This window comes from Hyperolius riggenbachi, chromosome 1 (genome assembly GCF_040937935.1).
Source record: "Hyperolius riggenbachi isolate aHypRig1 chromosome 1, aHypRig1.pri, whole genome shotgun sequence".
In the NCBI taxonomy this organism is placed as follows: Eukaryota; Metazoa; Chordata; class Amphibia; order Anura; family Hyperoliidae; genus Hyperolius; species Hyperolius riggenbachi.
In genome coordinates, this window is record NC_090646.1 from 271,289,048 (window position 1) to 271,301,219 (window position 12,172).

The following is a 12,172-nucleotide window of genomic DNA, read 5'->3' on the forward strand; positions in this document are numbered from 1 at the left end:
CCTCTCGGTCATTGATTGATTGAACATTGATTGGGAAAGTCAGTTCTGTGAGAGATCAGGCAAGAACACATTTAATTGGTAAGGTTTGAAAATATCTCCTTGGAGAAAACTCAGGAAAAGGTAATGGGATAAGGGTAGATTCATCAAATGCCAGTAATACTGTGGTACGCACATAGCACACAGCAGTATTACCGTCACCTCCACATGTAGCACGATGAGTTACGCCAATAGCACACACGACTTGCAGTACTAGAGTAGCGCAACCGTAAGTAGTAACATGCATTACCATAGCAACGGTTTTGCTACTATAGTACTGTGAGTTGTGCTAATGGCGCAACTCGTGGTGCTGCATGCGGAAGTGGCAGTAATACTACCGTGCACTATGTGTGCACCACAGTATTACTGGCATTTGATGAATCTGGCCCATTGTGTGAACTTGAATGTAGCTTGAATATATTGAAAAAGTTATCTCTGCTGGTACATGCACCTGACTATGGTGACACATCTACTAATTTATTAATCCTATTATGTTCTGTTATGACTATGGTAAGGGTTACTAATTTTACTCACCTTACAGCAATTACCCCCCAAAAATGTAAACTAGGTTTACTGTATCACCTCTGTTTTCCAGTGCTCTGCCACGTAAGTTAACCTTAGCAAATCAACCCCCTTGTACTTTAGAATGTGTATTTATAGATATAGCAATGGAAGGTGGAGTTTTGGATTATTATTATTATTTTAATTATATTTCTTTCATGCAGAATGTGACTGGAGCTGCAATTCCTGTAAGGGACCACTGAACACTGACTGTCTACAATGTATGGATCAGTATATTCTTCATAATGGAGCTTGTGTCGAGCATTGTCCACCTACCTATTACAAGCATGCAGACTCCTGCAGAGGTACATTGGATACATTTTCTATTTTTTTTTTATCTGAGTTTGAAAAACAAGTCAAATATACAGAAAGAAGGGCTTCGTCACATGGTCAATTGAGACACAGGTGGTGAATCACTAAATGGGGATGTCACTTTTATGTAATTTAATAACTGCTAAGTGTGCGGCACTAGTCTATGGGAATTCCCCTAAAGTAGACATGCACCTCTACAGTGTTGTGTTAACAAATAACCATTATAAGGACTTACATTTTACTTTGACAATGGATTTGTCACACTGAACAGAATGCAAATTAGAATCTCAGCTCTCTCAGTGGAAGTCAGATTTGCAATAAACTGAGTTAAGCAATCAATGATTAATGTTAATGAATTGTTGATTAATGTTAATTGATACTGCAGAGGAATGTTTAAAGGTAGCATCACAGGTCAGATTTTTGTACACTCAAGAGGAAGCAGGAATTTTGGGTGGCACTAAAAAATGTATTCCCCACCAAAGACCCCAATATTAATTTTGGTATAGCGCTGCTAAGTAGACACTTTGGGCACCAGAGGCACCACATGTAGCCAAAGCACCAAGCGACTAATAGCAGCAGACATTGTGGTGCAAAGATTGTGTCCTCCGCTCTGCCTTGTCCTCCTGAGCTCCCACGTGTATAGATAAAAGCAGCAGTGTGTCTCTCATCTCATACTTCAGAGCCTGCGGCGATCAAAGACCTCTCCTCTCTCTCACTGCTCTAGTGCTGGCTTCTGCTGATCACGTCATTACACTTGACCAGCACTAGTGTGGATGAGGTGAGACATGCTGCTGGTTGTATCTATACATGGGGAGGGAGGAAGACAGTACAATACAGGGAGTTCCCGACATTGTAGTGGTTTGTATCATCGGGTGTTGGTTAGTTGGAAAATCCCTGTATTTGCAATATAAGATGCAGTGGCTTTTTCTTCCCATTTTTTGTGTGGTGTTTGTATGTTCTCTGCATGTTTAAATCAAACTTCTAACTTAATTACCCGTATTTTTCAGGATATAAGACACACTGTCTTATATCCTGAAAAATACGGGTAATTAACTACTTTGGCCTCCTGGACGTACTAGCTACGCCCAGGAGGCCATATGCACGTCCGCGCACTCCCGCGGCCGATCGCACGCATGCACGCACGCTCCCGGCCCGCGGTTCGCTAGCCAGGCAATCAGTGAATCGGGCTATGGTGCTCGATCACTGATTCCTCTCCCCCGCAGAAAAAGCGACAGCTTCTCTCAGAAGCTTAGCTTTTTCTGGCTGTTACGCCCCCATGCGTCTCTCTAAGCTTATGTTACGCTTAGAGTGACGTAATGTAAACAAACTCATGGCCGCCATCTTGTGGCCAAAAAGTAAAACTACAACTAAAAGTAAAAAAAAATAAAAGTGAACACACATTTACATTAGAAAACTACTGTTTACATCCCACCCTCCCAAAAATACCCAAATAAAATGTTTAACCACTTTACCTCCCTTGCTACGCTTATCTACTCCCCACAAAACATTACTTGAAGCTCAGGGGAGTAGATAGGCGTACTTGTGGTAAACAGTGTGCTGTATGCCCAATAAGCTATCTGATTATGTATATAGGGTATCATTTTAACCGTGACAAGTGAGAGAATAGATTTTGTGTTGTTTGACAACTGAGGGCTAAGTCATGTGATTTTTTTTTACCGGAAAACTGAATGAAAAGCAATAAAACTGTTATTTTCATGTACTCTATACCCCTAAATAAATACTTGTAAAAAAAAACCAAAAGTGACAGCATTGAAAAGAGAATACACAGTTACCCTAGGGACTTAGCTTTTAAAATATGTATGCCATGAGAGTGTATTACTGTTAATCATGAAGATAAGGGCTTTTAATTACTGATAGAGTACAATGAGAAAACAAAAAACACAAACCAGAAACGAATATATTATCGCCATACATTGTACTAGGAACATTATTTAAATGTTGAGATAACCAGGACAAATTAGCAAATACAATGTGTGGGTTTTACCTATGGTAACATTGTTTATTTGAAAACTATAGTGCATGGAAATGGAGAAATAGTGTATTTTTTCTTTTTTTTCTCATTGTTCCCTTTAAAATGCACAGATAATAGCATAATTACTAAAAGCAAATATCACCCTCACAAAGCATAATTTGTGCAAGATATAGATCATTTACATCTGATGAGTAGCAATAAAGTTATTGGTGAGTGAATGGGAGGAGCGCTGAAATGTGAAAATTGCTCTGGTTTTTAAGCAAAAAACCCTGTGGTGCTGAAGTGGTTAAAATATAAAAAAACAAAAACATTACAATAAAAAACAAACAAACATGTAAATATTTACCTAAGGGTCTAAACTTTTTAAATATCAATGTAAAGATGAAATATTTTTATATTTTTTTTATTTTAAACTTGTAAATAGTGATAGGTGCAAAACGGAAAAAAATGCACCTTTATTTCCAAATAAAATATTGTCGCCATACATTGTGATAGGGACATAATTTTAACGGTGTAATAACCGGGACATATGGGCAAATACAATACATGAGTTTTAATTATGGAGGCATGTATTATTTTAAAACTATAATGGCTGAAAACTGAGAAATAATGATTTTTTGCAGTTTTTTTCTTATTCTTCCTGTTAAAATGCATTTACAGCAAAGTGGCTCTTAGCAAAATGTACCCCCCAAAGAAAGCCTAATTGGTGGCGGAAAAAACAAGATATAGATCAGTTCATTGTGATAAGTAGTGATAAAGTTATAGGCTAATGAATGGGAGATGAACATTGCTCGGATGCATAAAGTGAAAACGACTGAAGGCTGAAGTGGTTAAGTTAGAAGTTTGATTTAAACATGCAGAGAACATACAAACACCACACAGAGTGTGTATACCAGGAACAGAACCTGGAACTAGCACTGCAAGGCAAGAGTGTAATCCACTACGCCACTGGGCATTTAATCTAATGCAAATTCTAACAGCTAGGAGCCAACAGGTCTATTCATAGGGCTAACCTGAATTTAAAGCACAAAGATGTTGTCTTAAAAACTCTGGCAATTCCTCAGCTTTATGATAAGACCTGTTTATTTGGTGTATGTTAATGAATCTGTAACTTGCTGTAAATTTATTAATGAAATCATTAAAAGTGTGTATTATTTTGGTCAGTGAATTGGAACAGTCCCAGTTTTTGATGAGTTTATATTTTTAAAGGGGCACGATGACAATAAATCCTGTAGTACAAGTTTAAATACATAGGTTCACATACATTTTAGATGTTTGACGGTTTCAAACATGATGATAGTAATAATAATAATAATAATATTCTTAAGTGTTATGTTCTTACCATTTAGCTGTGGATCTCTTTATGCATACTTATTCTAACAGCACTTGTTAACTTAGGCGCCGGGTCTTACCGATAGCTTAATTATTATTAATGTTGTTTTACTAATATTCTACTATCTGCTTGCTTGACACATAACACTAACCCCCCACCCTCCTAAAGCAAACCCCTATCTATCCTCCTAACAATGACCCTCCCCTCTCTGAGCATACCCCTATCTATAAGTGAACTACACCTCCATAGAAAAGTCCTTCCTAAACTTCTAACACTACCCTCCTCTCCCTATTACCTCTTTCCCCTCCCTATTTTATCCCCTAACATCAACCCATCTAACTTTATTTATCCCTCTTCCCAAAGGTTGGCTATATTATAGCCGAGGCAATGTGCTGGTATCCGTAGCTTGGCTATATAATAACCAAGCCCCAGCACTTCTTAGTGCTCTGATAGCCAACACTCAGCCATTCTGTAGCCAAGCACCAGCTATTGAATAGCTGAGCAACTGCAGTCTTCTATATAACAGCCGATTGCTGGCTGCAAGCTTAATCATCCAGTGCATCATAGCTGCAAATATTCTTTGCGTTCTGTGGCAGAACCTAGAGTAGCTGCCAGGCTGTGCATCCATTTTATGTCTTAATTGTGGCTTCCTATGTAACAGAGACGAATAAACAGTGAGCATTCGGCTTATAAAAAGCCTTAGTTCGGACTTTGTTCTTAACAAAAACTGAAAAACACAGCTTATATATACTGACATACAGAGGAGAAACATTCTTTAGCAAACATAAAGTTAGTTTATGTTTGCTAAAGAATGTTTCTCCTCTGTATATCAGTGTATAGAAGTTGTGTTTTTTAGTTTTTGTCCGGAACAAAGTCCGACGAAGGCTTTTTATAAGCCGAAAGCTCACTGTTTATTCATCTCTAAGTTAGCCAATAAATGGTATCATCCTGATTCAAAACTCCTTGCTTTTACTGATGGCTAACACGGTACAACACTCTACTGCTAACACTATGTAACATTAGCAAAGCCTTTACTTTATTTGCATGGAAAGTTTTGGGTTGCCTTCTTAAATCAGAAGCTATTTGCGATAATTCAGATTTAAGTGTGTAACTGGGGTTACCCACAATGCACACTGCTGAATATGCAAATTATCTCTTTATTTATAATGTATGCCCCTGAAGCCAGGCTTACATCCAGAATGGCTGGTGTCTACCAAGCCTATAGCTTTAAATTTTAAAGCTATAGGCTTGCTGCTGTGCTGTTGTTCAATGTTACATGCATAATAGCCTAAATGAGAAAACTGACAATATATAACGTGATATACTGTATTATGTTTGTCCATTGCAGAATTAATAACTTTAGAAAAAAAAGCTTTCAGCTATAATAAAATAGATGTCAAATCAGATAGAAGGTGAGGTTTTGGAAATTATAGCAATGCTTGTCCTGAACTACCTTAGATTTAATTTAAACGTAATACATTTATCATAGTGCCTGAAAATGCTAAGCAGGACATCCTACTTGGGTGCCTCCACCCACATCTTACCAACTGGCAGTTTGTAGGTAGCAGATGATGTAAATTTTATAAATAACTGCCAGTATGGAGGTGGAGGTAACAAGACCACAAAGAAACGAATCCCTACATTAGGGCATACTTAGCAGGAAGGCCAGTTTAGATTTTGATTCACTTTGAGGATCATACAGTTATCCTAAACTAAAAAACATCACTTTCGGATGGTGGTTATTTTATCTTCAGTTGGGGATGGAAGTAATATAATGAATAACTGTTAGCGAGGTGAGTGTAAAAGCGGTTGGAGTGCAAAGCCATTTGAAATTCAAATACAGTTCTTAGCATCTGCAGTATGGAAAGAGTTGTTATAATTTTAAATTTCTTATATTGTTTGTGCATTGACTCTGTATATATAGTACCCTGGGGATCTGTTTTATTCAGCATTCACTATATTCAGTCTCTTTTACACTTTTTGCTATTGCCATTTATGAAACTGTAAAATAACGTTTCCTTATAGGATTGTGGATAAACCAACATTTTTATACCAAAAATATGGTCCAAAAGTTTGGAGGCTGGCTTATTTATAGGGCAAGTGACAGATTCAGCTTATGTGCAGTACTACCCACCCATGCTAAGCACCCATAGCAAGCATATCTGGGGCACAGATTGTGTATTGGAAGTGTGTCCATAAGATATGAGGTACAGTTTAAGAGCTTTAGGCAGGTGTGAAAACTGCAGTAAAGTAGGAATGCTTTCACAAATAATAAAGTAGTTTGCAACTAACGATTTTCAAAATTCAAGATAAGCTAACAGAAAAAGTATGTCATCAATATCTGGAGTGACTACCCCTTTTGCTTTCAAAACAGCATCAGTTCAGCTGCACTTGCACAAAGTAAGAGATTTTGTAGGATTATAGTCAGGATTATGATTAATCATTAATACCAAACAAGTGCCAATGATCATCACTGGCAATAGTCATATGTTGGTATAAACTCAGTTTCTAACTGGTACAAAGACAGTTGTATGGGAGGATTAAGGAAACCTGACGGGAGAGTTATATGGAGGCTGCCATATTTATTACGAGTTGCCTGGCTGTCCTGCTTGTCTTTCTGGCTGCATTAATGTCTGAAATACGCACCTGGAACATGTGGCTAATCTAGTCAGATTTTTGTCAGAGCCTCTGATCTTTTTCATGGTCTGTGGCTAAAAGTATTTAATAAAGAAGATAGATCAGCAGTACTACCAGGCAACTGGTATTGTTTAAAATTAAATATGTCCACCACCACAAACCTCTCACTTCAGTTTCCCTTCAAAATTGGGCAGAGAATAGCCAAACTCTGCTATCAAGGCAAGTTTGTGGAAGACAATTTCATGTCACGTATAATATGTTATGGCAAGACTAAGCACAGCAACCAGACACGATGTACGGTAGTTATACTATATCAGCAAGGTCTCTTCCGGGCAAAGGTTCCAAAGGAGCCTGAGGTTTCAAGATATGCTGTTCGAGCTCTTTTGAAGAAGCACAACGAAATGAGCAAGGGGTATAGAGAAGTATAGTGCAGCAGATGAAAGACACATAATGCTTACTTCCCTTTGAAACTGGAAGATGTGGATGTAACACACTTACCTGGTGTGGTCTCTGCAGGCCTGCTCTGATAGAGTGGAGCAGCTGAGGGAGGCTTCCTCTTCCTCTTTGTTCAAACGCATCCCCAGCTCCCCTGTAGACGTGAATCAGCATGATGGCATCCTTGGCTCCCCTGTAGATGTGGGTCGGCGTGTTGTTTCTGGTAGGATGTGCGCAGCTCAGAGCTGCCTTTATAGGCTGAGGAGGAGTGGGGGGGGGGGGGGGCTGGGCTGGGCTTTTGCTCTGCCTTCTGGGTACTTAAGGCATTCACTTGCTCGTTGGCCTTGATACTAATCAGCGCGATATATATGTACTCTAGTCAGTCAGTCTTATTATTTTGTAGTATTATATATTTGTAATATTATCATATCATAATATTGTGTATTATCTGTTTACCGACCTCTTGCTCTTGCCTAGCCCTTCTGTACCACTGCCATCTCATATATGTGTATGACTCAGCCTGTCCCTGACTTGGCTACTGTTTGATCCTTCCAATACGACTGACATCTGACTTATGTGTATGACCCTGCCTGTCAATTGACTACGATTTTGCCTAACTCTATTGTACTTCACTCATCTGCTCTTGTGAACGACTTCGGCCTGACCCTGACTATGCCTTTCTCACTAGAACTGAGATTTACACTAGTTACGCTAGATCTCTTCACGTATCAACGTGATATTATCAAGGGCCACAAAAATGGATGAGCTGTGAGACCAGATTATGACACTCGCAGGAGCTTTCAATCACCCACTAAGCAGGTTGCCACTCAGCAAACACAGTTGATTCAACTGTCTAACACGCTTGCTCAGATGAATCTTTCTGCTAATGTCAATAATCAGCAGACTCCTCCAACTGCTCCTATTCCACCTATCATAGAGCCTAAAATGCCGTTACCGGAGAAATGTACGGGTTCACGATCTGATTTTAGTAATTTTCACAATCTCTGTATGTTATACTTTGAGGTCAGATCTAGATATTCTGGAACAGAATCACAGAAGATTACTCTAATTAAGACCTTACCGCAGAGTGACTCTCAAACCTCGGCCTATGGGTCGAGTCCTGATCATGTAGCTCTCACCTCTGTTGAAAGTTTTTTTGATGCCATGGCAACTATTTATGCTGATCCTGATATTTCAGCCACAGCTGCACGTAAATTTCGATTTAGGGATAAAACAGATTGACTTACCACAACCATATCTAGATTTCGCTGATGTTTTCTCTCCTCAGTCAGCTGATAAGTTACCACCTCATAGACCATATGTCCTTATGTCCCATTGACTTGTTACCTGGCACCATGCCCCCGCGAGGTCATCTTTATAACCTCACTGGCCCTGAAAAATTGGCAATTAAAGAATATATCAGAGAGAATCTTGAGAAGGGGTTTATTAGACCTTCCACATCTCCAGCCGTCACCGGCTTTTTCTTTGTAGAAAAAAAAATGGGGAACTGCGCCCCTGTATTGATTACAGAGTTCTAAATAAAATCACTGTAAAAAGACGATACCCGTATAAGATATCTCTTATATGGGCCTTTGGTTCACCCTCCTTTTCTAGGCTGGTGTTTGGGGAGGGGAGGTGGAAGTTCTGTACCTCCCAAAAGACGTAATGTACGTCTGGGTTCACTAATAAGTGACCTGTATGTATTCACTCATGGCATATATAGCGGAGGGGTGGGACACAGTAAACATATAGGGAGGTACCAATTAACACCTTATGGGTTGGCCCTAGAGTTGGGCCGAATGGTTCGCCTGCGAACGGTTCCATGCGTACTTCCGTGGTTCGCGTTCGCGTCCCGCAGGCGAACGTTTGCGGAAGTTCGGTTCGCCCCATAATGCACCATGGAGGGTCAACTTTGACCCTCTACATCACAGTCAGCAGGCCCAGTGTAGCCAATTAGGCTACACTAGCCCCTGGAGCCCCACCCCCCCTATATAAGGCAGGCAGCGGCGGCCATTACAGTCACTCGTGTGCCTGCATTAGTGAGAGTAGGGCGAGCTGCTGCAGACTGTCTCTCATAGGGAAAGATTAGTTAGGCTTAGCTTGTTCCTGGCTGCATACCTGTTCTGTTCAGTGAGCCCACCATACCTGTTCTGTTCAGTGAGCCTACTGCATACCTGTTCAGTGAACCTGCCACTGCATACCTGTTCTGTGAACCCACCACTGCATACCTGTACTGTGAACCCACCACTGCATACCTGTTCAGTGAACCCACCACTGCATACCTGTTCAGTGAACCCACCACTGCATACCTGTTCAGTGAACCTGCCACTGCATACCTGTTCTGTGAACCCACCACTGCATACCTGTTCTGTGAACCCACCACTGCATACCTGTTCAGTGAACCCACCACTGCATACCTGTTGTGTTCAGTGAACCCGCCACTGCATACCTGTTCTGTGAAACCACCACTGCATACCTGTACTGTGAACCCACCACTGCATACCTGTTCAGTAAACCCACCACTGCATACCTGTTCAGTGAACCCACCACTGCATACCTGTTCAGTGAACCTGCCACTGCATACCTGTTCTGTGAACCCACCACTGCATACCTGTTCTGTGAACCCACCACTGCATACATGTTCTGTGAACCCACCACTGCATACCTGTACTGTGAACCCACCACTGCATACCTGTTCAGTGAACCCACCACTGCATACCTGTTCAGTGAACCCACCACTGCATACCTGTTCAGTGAACCTGCCACTGCATACCTGTTCTGTGAACCCACCACTGCATACCTGTTCTGTGAACCCACCACTGCATACCTGTTCAGTGAACCCACCACTGCACACCTGTTGTGTTCAGTGAACTCGCCACTGCATACCTGTTCTGTTCAGTGGACCCGCCACTGTATACCTGTTCAGTGAACCAGCCACTGCATACCTGTTGTGTTCAGTGAACCTGCCACTGCATACCTGTTCAGTGAACCCACCACTGCATACCTGTTCAGTGAACCCACCACTGCATACCTGTTCAGTGAACCCACCACTGCATACCTGTTCAGTGAACCTGCCACTGCATACCTGTTCTGTGAACCCCCCACTGCATATCTGTTCTGTGAACCCACCACTGCATACCTGTTCAGTGAACCCACCACTGCATACCTGTTCAGTGAACCCACCACTGCATACCTGTTCAGTGAACCCACCACTGCATACCTGTTCAGTGAACCTGCCACTGCATACCTGTTCTGTGAACCCACCACTGCATACCTGTTCTGTGAACCCACCACTGCATACCTGTTCAGTGAACCCACCACTGCACACCTGTTGTGTTCAGTGAACCCGCCACTGCATACCTGTTCTGTTCAGTGGACCCGCCACTGTATACCTGTTCAGTGAACCAGCCACTGCATACCTGTTGTGTTCAGTGAACCTGCCACTGCATACCTGTTCTGTTCAGTGGACCCGCCACTGTATACCTGTTCAGTGAACCCGCCACTGCATACCTGTTGTGTTCAGTGAATCTGCCACTGCATACCTGTTCTGTGAACCCACCACTGCATACCTGTTCTGTGAACCCACCACTGCATACCTGTTCAGTGAACCCACCACTGCATACCTGTTTAGTGAACCCACCACTGCATACCTGTACTGTGAACCCACCACTGCATACCTGTTCAGTGAACCCACCACTGCATACCTGTTGTGTTCAGTGAACCCGCCACTGCATACCTGTTGTGTTCAGTGAACCTGCCACTGCATACCTGTTCTGTGAACCCACCACTGCATACCTGTACTGTAAACCCACCACTGCATACCTGTTCAGTGAACCCACCACTGCATACCTGTTCAGTGAGCCCACTGCATACCTGTTCAGTGAACCTGCCACTGCATACCTGTTCTGTGAACCCACCACTGCATACCTGTACTGTGAACCCACCACTGCATACCTGTTCAGTGAACCCACCACTGCATACCTGTTCAGTGAACCCACCACTGCATACCTGTTCAGTGAACCTGCCACTGCATACCTGTTCTGTGAACCCACCACTGCATACCTGTTCAGTGAACCCACCACTGCATACCTGTTGTGTTCAGTGAACCCGCCACTGCATACCTGTTCAGTGAACCCACCACTGCATACCTGTTGTGTTCAGTGAACCTGCCACTGCATACCTGTTCTGTGAACCCGCCACTGCATACCTGTTCTGTGAACCCACCACTGCATACCTGTACTGTGAACCCACCACTGCATACCTGTTCAGTGAACCCACCACTGCATACCTGTTCAGTGAACCCACCACTGCATACCTGTTCAGTGAACCTGCCACTGCATACCTGTTCTGTGAACCCACCACTGCATACCTGTTCTGTGAACCCACCACTGCATACCTGTTCTGTGAACCCACCACTGCATACCTGTACTGTGAACCCACCACTGCATACCTGTTCAGTGAACCCACCACTGCATACCTGTTCAGTGAACCCACCACTGCATACCTGTTCAGTGAACCTGCCACTGCATACCTGTTCTGTGAACCCACCACTGCATACCTGTTCTGTGAACACCACTGCATACCTGTTGTGTTCAGTGAACCCGCCACTGCATACCTGTTCTGTTCAGTGGACCCGCCACTGTATACCTGTTCAGTGAACCAGCCACTGCATACCTGTTGTGTTCAGTGAACCTGCCACTGCATACCTGTTCTGTGCAGTGGACCCGCCACTGCATACCTGTTGTGTTCAGTGAACCTGCCACTGCATACCTGTTCTGTGAACCCACCACTGCATACCTGTTCTGTGAACCCACCACTGCATACCTGTTCAGTGAACCCACCACTGCATACCTGTTGTGTTCAGT

General features: G+C 42.4%; 1 protein-coding gene across 2 annotated transcripts in view; it reads left to right on the plus strand.

Annotated features, from left to right (window-relative positions):
- FRAS1 (Fraser extracellular matrix complex subunit 1) overlaps positions 1-12,172 on the plus strand; it is a 730,981-nt gene that overhangs the window by 477,518 nt on the left and 241,291 nt on the right. For both annotated transcript variants that reach the window (XM_068233564.1, XM_068233565.1), the window contains one exon: positions 762-902. In XM_068233564.1, coding sequence (XP_068089665.1) covers positions 762-902 — 141 coding nt within the window. The remainder of the gene's footprint in view (positions 1-761; positions 903-12,172) is intronic.